The sequence below is a fragment of the Tetrao urogallus genome (assembly GCF_951394365.1).
Source record: "Tetrao urogallus genome assembly, chromosome: 16".
Lineage (NCBI taxonomy): Eukaryota > Metazoa > Chordata > Aves > Galliformes > Phasianidae > Tetrao > Tetrao urogallus.
In genome coordinates, this window is record NC_136829.1 from 5,846,706 (window position 1) to 5,861,282 (window position 14,577).

The 14,577-nt window shown below is 46.4% G+C and overlaps 1 protein-coding gene across 1 annotated transcript; it reads left to right on the forward strand.

Annotated features, from left to right (window-relative positions):
• Positions 1 to 10,218: 10,218 nt before the first annotated feature.
• On the forward strand, positions 10,219 to 14,577 carry YWHAB (tyrosine 3-monooxygenase/tryptophan 5-monooxygenase activation protein beta; the record flags this gene model as incomplete). The annotated part of the gene is made up of 5 exons (XM_079543457.1): positions 10,219 to 10,512; positions 11,502 to 11,625; positions 12,546 to 12,709; positions 13,971 to 14,066; positions 14,521 to 14,577. The coding sequence occupies 5 exons, from the start codon at positions 10,219 to 10,221 to the stop codon at positions 14,575 to 14,577; spliced, it is 735 nt and encodes a 244-aa protein (XP_079399583.1).

Here is a 14,577-nt window from a genome sequence, read left to right on the forward strand (position 1 = left end):
TTGACAGTCAGGTTCTGCACTGGATGAAAGCTAAATATTCCACGCACTTGTTCTCATCATGAAGAACTTGTTCAGAGCTCTGGGCAGCTTGTGTAGTTCTTCAGGATTCAGGTTTTTTAGGCCTTCAACATAACAACACCAAACGCTCAGATGCTGGCGTTTCTTTCCAGCCCTCTCCTACCTTTGGAAACTGGATTTTTTAGCTGGCATCTTGGAAAGGCTTGTTTTTGTTCCTTGAATTCTTTTAGGCATTACCTGACATTGGAAATGCACAGCAACTCCACAGGTCTCAATAGCTACAAAATTTATAGCGATGTATTTTGTTCCATTTATGCTGGTTTTCTGCAGTGCCACTACTTGCAGGCAGCAATAAATTACCTGAGTTTAATTCACGACACAGAGTTCATTGCACTTGCCCAGAAATAGCATTCTCTGTTTGGGACTCTACTGCCAAGACTGCATTCCTGGAGCTGAATTTCTACCCTGTCCAAGACGTTTATTCTACCCATATTTCCCATCATACCATTTTCTGCTATTTAGGTCATTTATATTTTCTTGCTCTCGCAGTTCCTTGCCATATGTTGCTCTGTTGCTTTGCAGTTTTGCTCTTACCTTTGTTGTAAAGTAACCTTCAGGCTTTCGAACTAAAATAGGTGTTTGACCACAGTCCAAGCTGCATTTAATGGAAATCTGTACCAAACCACGCACATTCCTTGGCTAGAAGGAAGAGCTGCAAGATGCCCAAACCACTGCTTAGCCCAATGTTTAGCTGACAGGGGGCCATGCAGAAAAACTGCTGCTTTTTGCTTTAAATGCCACTTTAAATTAATAATGATATTGAATTCTATCTTATGTGAGGTGTTTATATCTGATTTGAGTTTGGGTGATCTTGTCTCTTCACCAGACTTTCATCAGCCCTCTCTTACCAGAGAGAAATACCCCTTACTTCACAGTCCCACCTTACTCATGTCATGGCTTTTTGGCAGTAAGTGCCCCTGTGAACAACTGCTTTCAAGGACAAAGCACAGGAAGAGCAATGTTTCATCAAAAAATCTCTGACAAACACCTTGAGAGCTCTCTATGAATCGCAGTTCTTGCGTTTCAACCAGACTGAGGCATTAGCTTCACAAAAACAAGGTGACATATCCCACCAGTTTTATGGCTTTGCTGCTCTTTTTTCATATGTTTTAATAAAAAAAAATAATAAAAGAAGTTTTGTCACTTATATACATTAACTTCATTTTTTATGCTGTTGGCCCATGCTGTCAGAAGTGGACGTGGGTGGTACGGCATTTTGTTGCCATGTGACAGATGGCAGCAGAGGGGCAGTCTGACCCAACGGCGACTGAGATGGAAGTGCGTATGGAGCAAAGATGTGTCACTGAATTCTTCCACGTGCAAAAAATGCCCCGCGCTGACATTTGGTGACACCTGCTGAATGTTTATGGACAGCAAACAGTGGGGGTGAGCACAGCGAGGCGCTGGGTGGTGCGTTTCAGCAGCAGTGACAGCAGGTCATCCTTGCTGGTGCTGATTGTTACAAGCACAGCATGCAGGCCTCTGTCCATCACTGCTGAAAATGCATAGCTATAGTGGTGACTGTTAAAAAAAGCATGTTCTGTAGCTGAGAATGTGCTCTGTTAAATAAGTGTGATTGTGCTCTTTGTATTGGTTGCAGTTTACATGGAAATATTTAGCAGGTATTACTTTCAGAGCAACCTTCATGATGCAGCCCTAGACAATTCCTATTCATGCAGCCCGGGCAAGCCAAAAGGTAGGATGCCCATGTCATAGCAGATGCCTTAATCCAGCATCCTAATTCCATTCAGCATCATCCCCTCTCACATCAGTGATCTGTGCAATTCAGCTGTGGAACAACTGGAAGGCCCAGACTACGGATGCAGAACACAGAGGGGAAAAAAAAAAAGAGTAAGAATAAAAAAATAAAGCGCACTTAGTAGATTGCAATTGTATTTCGAATGCTTTCTTTCAGTATGGTAGTGTAGCACCTTCCCTTTTTCTTTGGGTGACGCTGCTGGGCAGCCAGCATCTCATACGCAGTGATCGTGCACTGCCATCACCTGTTTGCTTCTGGTATCTACCTCAGCCGAGATCTGCTTCCAAAATAGAGTGACAGAAAAAAAATCACAAAATCTGAGCACCCAAGAATTTATTCCTTAAGGAAAACTCTCAGTCCATGCAACAACTTGATCCCTCCACTGCAGGGCCTCGCTTCAGCTGTTCCTTTGGCTGGAGCAGGATCCTGGAGCACATCTGTATGAGCAGTGCCAGGACCAAGAGCAGTGGCCTGGTTCTGAGCTGAGCAAGGGGGGCATTTCTGCTGGAGGGCAGCCTGGTCTCTGTGCCAAACCCGTCCACGGGCTGAGATAACAGCCCCTGCGATAACAGCTGCCATGTCATGACTTTCGTAGCTCTCTTCCCAGCTCCATGGAGCCTGCAGTACCTCCTTAGGGAGGTGGTGCTCTGAAGGCCTCCCAGCTGAGGCTGAGCAGAAGCTCCAAGCCCCCACCTCCCGTTCCTCACCTCTTTCCCTGAGCCTTGCAGCAGCCAGGAAAGCTCATGGAGGAAGGAGCTGGAGCACTGGCAGCTCTCTGTGCCTATGTCACCCAGCTGCAGGGGCGGCTGCCGCACGCCGGTGAGATGCTCTGCCTGGGCGATGCGATGGGGAACACAGCAGAACTTCCAAAACCAGAGCAGAATTGTGCTGAACGCACAGCGTGATGCAGCTGTGCCAGGATGCAGCACCCCAGCAGCACTGGGAGCAGCCGGGGCACAGAGCAGGGAAGTGGCGGGTGAGCGAGGGAGCAGAACGGTTCTTCTGGGGAGGAGAAACCCGGGGGGACGGCAGTGACCTGGCCGGGCTCGCTGCTGCAGCCAGCACGGGGCTAAGAGCGACCTTCCTCCCGGCTTCACAGCCATCGAGCTTCGGACGGAGGTGAAGCGGGAAGCTGCTTCAGCCCTGCCACGGCCAGGCGGGATCCCGATGCGGCTCTGCGAGGAGCGGGGCCGCGTGTGAAGGGCAGGCGGGGCGCCACCATCCCGCCATCGGACAGCCTTCGGCTTTCGGGCCCACGGCACGGCGGGAGGGCGGCGCTGCTGTGGTTCCCAAAGGCGCGCTTAACACCGAACTCCTCAGAGTTCTTCACATCGGGCCCCGGCACGCTCCCTCCCCGCTGCCCCGTTATGCCCGTGGTCGCACCCACACAAAACCCAGCACTCAGATAAGGATCTCGGGGGGATTTATTGTTTTTTTCAACGGCGGCAGCGCGCGGCTCAACCCGCAGGAAGCGCGGCCGCCGCACCGACACCCATCAGCCGCTCGGCACCCCGCCCCGCGGCCGCCATTTTCCGCCGCCGCCTCCTCGGGACCGACGCGCGGCTACGCGCCCGCCTCCCTCCGCGTTGCTATAGCGACCGCAGGCCGGCCGGCGCCCGCCGCCGTTCGCCCAATCGGGAGGCGGCGCCCACCCTCCCCCCGACGCCGGAAGGGGCGTGTCCTCAGCGCCGGAAGCGGGGCCGCAGCTCCGCAGGGTGTGTGTGCGTGCGCCGAGCGGCCGCCGCGCTCCAGTCGCCTCGCCCGTCGGGATCCAGGCTGCGGTGCGCGCCGCCCCCCCCGCCAGGTGAGGGTCTCCGGCCGCCCGCGCCTCGCCCCCCGGCCGGGCCGCAACGCCGCGGTGCCGCCGGAGCCCGGGGAGCGGGCGGGGGAGGCCTGCCGCTCCCGCCCCGCTGCCTGGGGGGCGGAGGAGGCCGCGCCGCTTCGTCCCTCCGTTCTCCCGGCGCCGGCGGAGCGAAGCCGCCCTGAGTAACGGTGCGACCCCGCCGCGGAGGCCGCTGCGGAGCCCGCGCGGGGGGCGCCGCCTCCCGGCCGGCTCCCGGCCCGGCCCCACCCGCCTGAGTCACTGCGCTGCCGCGGGGCGAGGCCGCGCACACCTGGCCGAGCCGCGGGCCCGCGCCCTCTGTCGCCGCCCGTGAAGGGCTCGGCCGGGGCGAGGGGAGGAGGCGATCCGCCCCCGGGGCAGGGCCGAGCCCGGCTCGCGGCCCCCTCCTCCCGAGGGCTCCTCCCTTCGCGACCCTCTCCGGGCTCTGGGCCTTCTCGCGGCGCTCGCGAAGCCGGGAGCTGCTCGAGGCAGCCCTGGGGCGGCGCTCGTCCGTGTGAGCCCGCTCGGGTTTAGCAGAGGTGATCGGAGAAACGTCCCCGGTGCTACGGGGGAAGATTTAATATCGATGGTGTTATTTTTAATTCTTAATTATTCGTATTTGGGAGTAGAGATGAGTTTAGGGAGGACTGCAGAGAGACAGAAGGTGACTTCACACTGTCCCCAACATATAAGAAGGTTGGGTAGTAACCCAGAGCTGACAACTTTAGGCCTTATTTGAGGTATGTATGATCAGATATTAATTGGAATGATAGGAAGTCAGTGAGACACAGTGACTGTTAGGGTGTAGGGCAGAAATGTATCTCGTGCAGCCATTGCAGTATAAATCAGTTACTTAGTTAAATTCCTCGCTAACAGTTAAAATAACTTTTCTTGTGGTAGGAAGAAAAACTGTATATCATGCAGCATTATAAAAGCTACATTTCTACAAAAGAGTTCATAAGGTTGTGGAGCACTGGTGGCTGTAGGAATACCTGTGTCTTCACATATGCACTGCTGCACGACCTCAGCCAGACATTGTAATGCTCGTATTTAAAAGAGAAGCTTGCTTTTGTTTGAGAGTAATATAGAGATGCAAACTGGTCTAGAAAACAAAAAGAATGTGAATGCTTTCCTTCACCCTTGATATTAAAAACCTACAAAAATACAGTTTATGTAACACTTGGTTTATTAAATTGGTACCAATGAAGCAGTAGACTCCTTGCACAGATGGGCCTGGTGCAGTTTTCTCAACCTCATTATGTCAGTACTGCATGTTCTGATCTCCGCTATTTTGATGTTGAGTCCTTTTTTTTTTTTTTTGTAAGCAGGCCTTTGCTGGTATGCAGCTTTTTGTGCTGTATGTGAATAAACCCCGATGAGGAGGAGCTAAGGAAATAGCAATTTGAATGATGGGATGAAAAGCCAGTACTGCAGTCTGTCTGGTGTCCTCATAAATCCCAGCAGGGCTAGGCCTTATTTTAGTGTCTTTTATATGGCCCAGCTTTTTGCTCCATGCTGTAATAGAAATGTTTTTCAGACTGTTATTAACAAAAGTGGTTTCCCTGTGATACAAGTACATTAGTTTGTCATTAATTTTATGCCGGGGGGGAGATTTTTTGGGATAACTCGCTGTTTCCACTTGGACTCGGGCCAAAAGCTCACTCATTGGAACCACAAGGTGTTACCAGGTAAGTATGTTGTACTTTGGAACCGCGTGCTTGTCTCCACCTGCAGCTGTCCTGTGTGAAGTGCCGTAGGTATGTAGCAGTGCAATGCTTCTCAGCCTCAAGTTCCTCATCAAAAGTCATTAGGGACAGCAAGCTGCAGTCACTAAATTTAAGTTGTCCACACAGTATCGGTTTCCATCCGTGCTCTTATTACTTCTGATAGAAAAATCCCATGGTTATTTGCAGAGATCGAAAGCCTTGTGTAGCATTTGTCCGAAATGCTGTTGGTCAGTTTTAGGGAGAAACAATTACTGGTGGCAGGAAGCGGCCTGAGCAAATTGGGGCACGGCTTTCTAGAATGTTAATGTTATCTTAACGTTTGCAGGATGATTAGCACTGAAGGCCGGGACGTATTTCTAACCAGCAGGTACAGAGGAGTTGGTGTTACGTGCTACGCAAGGTCAGCGAGAATCGCAGCTGTGAAACCAGTTTCTTTTTCCTTCCTTAAGCATGTGGTATATTTTACTGAAGTTTTGTTGTAGCCCAGCTGAGGGAAGCTGTAGAAGAATTCAGTGTTCTGATTGTAGCAGACGTCCATTTTCTGATCAGTTGTTTAACAATAGATGGTTGCCTTGGAGGGAACTGAAATACAGAGACAAAAATAATGAAGTGAAATGCCTGAGATGAAGCAAAGAAGGTTCCTCACACTCCATTTAAAGGGGGCCAATTCCTTTCCTGCAGAAAATACTGACTGAGTGATGCCTGCTTGCTGGTGACTGCCATCAGTGTCACACAGGTTCTGCCAGCATTGTAGCTCCAGTGTCAGCATGTGTGCCCTGAATTATGGCTTTGCCATTTGTTTTAGAAATAACTCAAAAGCTGTTAGTCTCAATAATTGCAGAAATGGAATGTGAAATGTGGATATAGAATGGAACGTACCTCACAGGCGTGTTTAATTTTGTAATTAATTGCCTATCCACAAACCTGTAAGGTATGTTCACACGTTGGTAGCTGAACCACAAGAGCTATACCACATTTCTGCTTTTCCTGTTATAATTCGAATGGATCTCCACAGTTTGTGACCAAGAAATGATTGTGTCACATTTCACTGAATCTGATTTTACACTCATTTCTCACAGTGAAACGTCTGTTAAATTGCATCTCTACTCCACTCATTAGTGATGGGTTTGTCAAACCAGTAGTTGCACCAGTTTTATAATGAGGTGGAAGTGTTTATTTGACAGCCTCTGATAGTTGCTGTTAGGAGAAAAACAATACATAGCAATCGATGACTTAATTAGCATCAGAAGAACAGGCAGAGTTCAGGCCAGGATCAGCTTATTACTATTGTCTTGTCAGTTCAATATGTTACATAAGCCAGATTTTTTTTTTCAGTGTCATTTTTCATCTAGTTCCTAGACTTTAATGTCAGTTACTTCTGATCTGTTTTGGCTTTGTCCTAAAACAGTTCCTTGAGCCTGGAAGCAGCGAAGGCCACAAGCAGATGCTGTAACTGCTGAGCAGCAAGATGCAGTCCTCAAGCACTTGCAGTCTTCTGAAGAACGCTGCCTACGTGGTTTGCTCTTCAGCTGTTACTGACATGTAAACCTCCAATGTTGTGCATCACTCTTCTCCTAAAAGCTCTGGGTGTACTGACTTCAGGTGCTGTGTGGGCACGCCTTCCCCTCCTTACTGCCTCTTGCACTGAAAGCAGCCAAGCATTTATAAACCTCCTGACCTCTACCTGAGGTATTTTGTAATTGTAGCAGCTCTCACCTACGCAGATGTCAAACTTTTTTTGTGGGAGGGAAGCAAGCAGTTGTAATTTTCTCCAGTCAGTACGTGCCATCCCGTGCAGGTTGGAAGAGCTTAGGCTGTGTGAGGGAGAGATGGTTTTTGTCTTACTTCGAGTGCGGGGAATCAGAGTGCTTTGAGTTGCTGGCTGCTTGTACTGATGGCTGCAGCTGCTGGCTAGTAGTGGCATTCCTTACTGTAAGTGGTGTCCAGCCACTTCTTCTGAGGGCTGCTAAGTTGTCGTTTGACAGATTCTTAAGAAGGCAATCTTAAGAATTTTCATTGTATTTACAAATCTGAGAATCTTCCGCTTAGAACAGGCAACTTCTGCAACTCCTCCATGGCTGTGATCTGCACGTCTTCCCTCCTTTTTCCATCTTCCCTCTTTCCCTTTTGCCGACATGGCATGGCTTCATTAGCATCAGAGTAGATCATTCCTGTTGGCCTCCTGTTTGTCACCTCTGTGTGTCTGGCTCCTAGCTGCAGGTAACCTTTGTTAGCTGGCTTCTGTTTGTGGCCTAGGACTACTTTTTAGCTCTAGGCTTTGCTTGTTTCAGACTGTGGCACACTGATCCGTTGTTAGTGTGGCTTCCATCTCCTTTATGGGAGAGACTAGTTATAAGTGATACTTGCCTCTTTGCCTTTTCAAACATCACTCCTTTCCTTGTATCTTTTTTTCCTTCTGGCAAACACCTCCCTCTTTTGGAGCTCAAGCCAGCATAGCTCTACAAAGCTCTTCAGGCTTCTAGCAAGGTAAGCAATGGAGAATAAACTGGTGTTCTTTACACAGCACCTTGTGACTGAAGTAATGGTAGGCTTACTGGTGGGTTACAGACATCTTGGTGTGGGCAACGATTTTCTTGCTGCATTTAAGCTCTGTTAACTCCATTTTATGGAATAGTGCTTTGTAGTTTCATAGCAAACACGCTAAGAGTACAGATATTAAGATAAATTGGCACTTCAAACCCCTGTATAATGAATTCTTAATTTAAGCCAGTGAAGTTCTGAGGAGCTCCATTTTCAGTAATGAGTTTGAGTTGCATTTAAGATGTGCATGAATTTATGCTACTGAAGAAAATTATTTGAGAAGCAGCGTTGTAATGCTCTGTGCTAGTGCTTTGGCTGCATAGCTGATGTGTTACAATGGTTTCTGGAGCTCTCTTATCCACTAGCACTTTGTCCTTGCAGTTCCCTCTGATTTCCTTAGCATGTCCTTACACGAACCCATTGGCTGCCACAAACTGACTTGCATCCAAAGATAAATATGTCAGCTAGCTTGATAAAACAAACTCTTCAGCATTTCCAAACTAAACTATATTCTGTTTGTAAACAGAATTCTGGACCAATGACTTGTGTGCATGTCAGACCACTATTGGCAGAATGCAGGTCAGAGATCATACTGGCCTTTCAGTGGCAAAATGTGAACTGCTGGTGTTGCTTGCCTCAGGGCTTCAGCATGCAGGCTTTTTCTAATGTATAATTGTGTTCCCTGAAAGGAAGAGAAGATGATGGCAGTAAAACTCCTCCTAGGAGCTGTGCAGACTGAGGAAGCTGGAAGTGTTTTGTTTAGATGTCCTGTTATTTAAAGTTGGCTCTTGTGACATAAAAAGCATTCTGCAAGTGTGCTGTGTTCATGGGTGAAGAAATGGCATTACTTGCCACGTGAAGCACATAATCAAACAGTGCTGAGTTAAGGGAATGGTTTTGGAAGTTGCAGCAGTTGTAAATGCAATAGATCCTCTCCGTGGTAAACACTGCTGATTTCCTCACTATATATGTGTATATGTGCACCAGTGCATCGTCAGTCCTGTAAGTAGGGCTGCAGTCTCTTGCCTAATTAATAGAAGCCTGTGAAAGCCAATTAGGAATTTATTGTTCTCATTCATTTTTTCCTGTTCCTTTAGAGTTGTTTGTAAGCTGTTTCGGTCTCAGACTGAAAATTTCTGGTTGCAGACATCTTGGCCTAGACATTGAGAGCCCTGATTGACTTGAAGGAGCAAGAAAGGAATCTTACTGCTCAGTGCTAACAAAAATGACCATTCTGGGCCTGTCAGGAAGTGCAGATTTAAGAGTGTGGGTAAACGTTACTGATAGATCTGAACACCTGGGAGTTTGTGAGGCATTGAAGTCCTCCGCATGGAGACTCATCTTGTTTTCCTTCAAACTGGGGCCCAGCTGGTGGAACACAGCGTTAGTGTGATGGCCAAGTAACTGCATGGTGCTGCTGCCTGGTAGGAACAAGCAGCACTCAGTCTGCTTATTGACAAGTTCTTCTCTAGCATCATTTTGTCTTTGCTGAAGCTCTTCAGGACACAGAGGTTGAGTGATGTGTTTTTCTTGGTGCAGTTTAGCTGCAGCCACCAGAGATGACAAACAAGTTGTTTCCATACGAGCAATTGCTTTTGCAGCAGTGACTGTCAGGCAGCCACATCCCATTCATTTCTGTGAATGTCAGTTTACTTAAGTATCTTAGAAGCCTGAATCCTCAGCCACCCTAGGTGTGTGGAATTGCCCATTTTAGAGGTGTATGTGTCTGTCTAGAAAGAATACATTTCTGGAAGAGCAGTATATTTTCTGTGGTTGCTGACAGCTGTCTGTAGTGGTGTGGTACATTCCCACAGAAACATCTGCAGTGAGCAGAAGATACAGGTGCCAGGAGGAGCTGTTCTGGTGCTCTGTGCTCTGAAACAGCTGCTGATGAAGACCAATGCACAACCAATACAAAGGAAGGCTCTGCTGATTCCTGCATTGGAGCATGAGGTGTGCCCCAGGCTGAGCTGTGGCCAGTATGGGAAAGAGGAGAGACTTGTGCAGAGAACATACTGATGTGCCTACCTTTGTGCTCATTTCATTCCTCACTGAAGTATGGGGAATAATGGTTATGTGCTTTAGGGGTTGTAATTACACATAATTCCTTCATGTAAATTGTTATTTCTCATTTTTTTAACAAAAAAACAAAAACATGTCTACTGGAGTGGGTAATCTTGCCAGCTTTTAGTGACTGTGAGTTGTCCTTCACCCATCAGCATTAACTTTTGCTGTATAGATGACCTAAAAGTATTCTTCTGTTCTTATTCCCCGCGGATTGCAGGATAGCCATGGATAAGAGTGAGTTGGTACAGAAAGCCAAACTGGCTGAGCAGGCCGAGCGTTACGATGACATGGCTGCTGCTATGAAGGCTGTCACTGAGCAAGGACATGAACTGTCCAATGAAGAAAGGAATCTCCTCTCAGTTGCCTACAAGAATGTGGTCGGTGCCCGCCGCTCATCTTGGCGTGTGATTTCCAGCATTGAACAGAAAACAGAGAGGAATGAGAAAAAACAGCAGATGGGAAGAGAATATCGTGAGAAAATTGAGGCTGAATTGCAAGATATCTGCAATGATGTTCTGGTAATAATCCAACAGCAAAAATAACAGTAGCTAGTACTGCAGTATTCTTCAGAGAGCCTTAAGGAATCTTATTAGGGTTGTAGATACTGCATCACCATAGCAGGGAAATGGTTCTGCTTAACCACAGGTTTAAGTCCAGTTGTAGCTCCTGAATAATCTAGTTTGTTTCTTAAGGAATTTTTTGGATTCTTACACGTTTTAAAAATAGCATTTTGTTTAAATAGAAATGAACAAGGCAGTGTTGAAGACTGCCTGACTGCTGGCCAGTGCTCAGCATGAACATGAGTTTAGCAATAGTGTAAATCCTGCTAAAAAGCTTGCTGTTTGCTGAAGTTGTTTTGGTAATAAATGCTGACTTCCTGAGGATTGTTCAGTACCTTTTAGGGGATGGAGAGGGTTTGCACTTCCCCAAAGTTAGTTCTGGTGTTTCTTTCTCTTAAATGAGAGGGGTCCTTTATATTGCTGTTCGTTTTGCTACAGATCTGCCCTCAGGAGCAGATGATGTCAGTACTCCCAGTCTTTCCACCTCTTTCTGAAGTGGATGTGCTGTCTGTGTCACTGTTCAGGTTTTCAGCTGGAGCTGCAGATAGAATCAGTTTGTTGCAGATTCACTGATGTGAACAGAGTTGAAGCTTGTGGTGGGAAAAGTGACTGCATTTGCGCTAATGGCAAGCTGCTGCTCTTCGTTAGCTTGCTTGTGGGTGTAGGTTTGCTCCAGTGTATTTCTAGGAAAATACTTGCAGTACTAAGCTCTGGTAGCCATTAGGTTCTGCAGGAGTGATTCTCAGTAGCTTCAACAGAGCAGATTTGCCGAGGCTGAGGATCCAAGGGGTTTCTTTTCTCCTTTCTGAGTTTAGGGAACATCGCAGTGCCTGACACACGAATGCCCATGTTGATGTTCTAACAGTTTGTGCGTACCCTTGTGATGGAGGCTCTGTTTCAGACATTATTTTTATGACTTGGGAAAAAAAACAAGTTTCCTTTCTCAGGAACTCCTGGATAAATACCTGATTGTCAACGCCACGCAGCCGGAGAGCAAGGTCTTCTATTTGAAAATGAAAGGCGATTACTACAGATACCTGTCAGAGGTGGCGTCTGGGGACAATAAGCAAAGTAGGTAGAGGTGAAAGCTCTCATCCTCCTGGGCTCTGGGCAGAATAAAGTGTAGGGAACGCTTCTCATTTTCTCCTCTTTCTTTCTTTTCTGCTGGTGCTTTATGGTTTTGAAGATGAGTGCAGTGCAGGTTGCTTTTAGAGAAACAAGTTTCTGTGAAGTTAATAGAAGCGATTAACCAGCATTCATGACATCAGTCAGATTCTGCTTGCAACCCCCAAACTCTACGATGTTTAAGTTTATTTGGTAGCATGAAATTGTTTGTCTGGTGCTTGGAGGAGGAGAGCTTTTTTTTTTTTTTTTTTCCCATGAAAAATGCTTTGTTGCTATCATTTTTTTGTTCCAACTATGCATTTATCTCACAATTCTTCTATGTTTGCAAGCTTTCTGCTTGCAGAGGTGTGGGATGTTGGTTTACTGAGTCTTAAGCCAGATAATCTTGCAAAGTGTTGAAGCAACACTGAATTATGCCCGAATTCTTGGTGGGTGTTTGGTCTGGTCCACAACTGTAAGCTTAGTTTGCCATCATTCTTGAATGTATCGTTACCCATTAGGCAGGGAAGGACTGTTTGCCTTCTTCTCAAAGGCCTTACTGAGGTTCTGAGTACATGACCTGCCTGTGGAAAGTTTCCTTCTCAGGAGAGTTTAAGTGTGTGGTTTAGATAAACTCCTTTCCCCCATACTGTATTGTCTGCATTTACTGGAATTTAAATGCTATAGCCCAAACCTTTATCTGAACAAATATTTCGGCCTTAGTAGTTGAGCCAGAGGCTGTTCCCTCTGAAATCACTGAAAGAACCTTGAGTGCCTTTGTGGTTTTACAAATTCCTAGTGGCATAAATAGTCTGGACTAAGAATGCAAGCACCACAAAGTTCGGTGATGTACTGTGCCTTAATATGCTTGTAATTGCTTCTTGCAGCAACGGTAGCAAACTCTCAGCAAGCTTACCAGGAGGCATTTGAAATTAGCAAGAAAGAGATGCAGCCAACGCACCCCATTCGACTTGGGTTGGCTCTCAATTTCTCTGTCTTCTATTATGAGATACTCAATTCTCCTGAAAAAGCCTGTAATCTGGCCAAGACGGTAAGCAGACTCTGTTACCAATTTGTGTGTGGGCTAAGGAGGTAATTACATGGTTACGGTAGCACCTTGTAGGTGATTATGCTTTCTCAGATGAAATTCCTTAATTATATTGTCATCTTTAAGCTATAGTCATCTTGATATGTTTTCAGGTAAGTTAGCTGGGCTGGCTTAGCCTTCAGTACAGCTGATATGCTGGTGCAGTTGATCCAGTGATAGGAGAGACCAAGTGATTCTTATGTTCACTTAATTACCTGAAAATGTCCTTGTGTCAAGTTTGAAAACAGCTTAAAGTGAAATTGATTTAAATTTGAACACAGCTGATATGTGGAGCATTGTCTTCTACAGGCATAGCTCAAAGTGTTGCCTTGTTTGCATGCTCACCTCTCTCCAGAGGCCAAAAGGAGCTCGTGTGATGGTTTGTGCCAAACAAATAAGTTTTTGCTGTCCAGTTTAGGCTTTAATCCTATTTTAGGGAGAAGACTGAAGTGGAACATTTTTTACATCTGTGAATGATAACTGGTAGTGACTTGAGTAATATGGCATCAGCTGAATCTTTGTGTTCTTGATACACATTTGAACAATATTTCGTAACAGATACTAAAGTTTTTCTGTGCAAAATGCTGCTGCTATTCCTGATTATTTTTTTTTTAGTTAATATTCTTACGTCTGTTTGAAACCTGATTGAGAAAGGGCACTCGGCTCTGACCTGCAGTGTGCATTTTCGTGTGTAACAGGTGGATGGGCAGCATGGCTTTCAATCTGTTAAACATTCTTGGTGTGCTGTACTGCTTTGAAAAGAAATCTGGCACAAAGAATCCTACTCTACCCTCAAAAAAAAACACCTAACTCTTGACTTTCATTTTATTTCCTACTTATTTGTGTGTATTATGTATCAACTGAGCAGTACCTTTCTCTCCTGCTGTCACTTTAAACCACTGAGGCCTTTGCCTTTCCTTTAATTAAAGTATTGCTATTAAAAGTATTGCTATTTTCTCTTAGACCTCACTTTCAGCTATGTGAGTCATTGTTCAATATAGCAGTGTGTGCTTGCCTCTTCAGTACTTGCTGTTGGCCTTAATCTGGCCCCTCGTGGAGACTTCTCTTTTCCCACTGGTTGTTTAGCAATCTGGTGCTTACTCTGGTTTCCTTTTCTTGGTAGAAAAGAAAAATATGGAAGCTGTTACAAATGTGTGTGATTTGTGTAGGCAGAAATGAGTTCAGAGAGCAGAGTGAAAGTGCTTTTTTTTCTTGCATGTTTTAGGCATTTGATGAAGCAATAGCAGAGCTGGACACGCTGAATGAAGAGTCGTACAAAGACAGCACTCTCATCATGCAGCTGCTTAGAGACAACCTCACTGTAAGTAGCACAGGGCAAACGCTGCGCTCTGCGCTGCTGCTGCTTACGGCAGCTGGACTCTAAGTGGGACACAGCGGAAGGCTCGTGTAGTTCTGTGCCTCTGAAAACACTTGCTGTGAAGCATTAAGTCAGTATCCTAACTGCACTGCTTCTTGTAACAGACCAGTCACAGACCACTTGTTAACCACTGCAACAAAGAGCCTTTCTGTAATACAGTGCAGTGTGCCTGCTCACAACAGCCAGACTGCCCTTGTTTGGCTTGAAAACAGTTTGCTTTTGACTTGTAACCCTCTACCCATTTTCTGGTTTGTCCTTTATCTTTACTATTCAATTCAGCTCTCAGTGATTCTTAGCTGAGAGAATCGCACAGCTGCTAATTATGCTGTCTTCCCTTTACTTGGTTGTAATTAACTGTCTGCTTTCAGCATCAACATGTATTTCTGTTTGCTTACAGCTATGGACGTCGGAAAACCAGGGAGATGAAGGTGATGCTGGGGAGGGAGAGAACTAA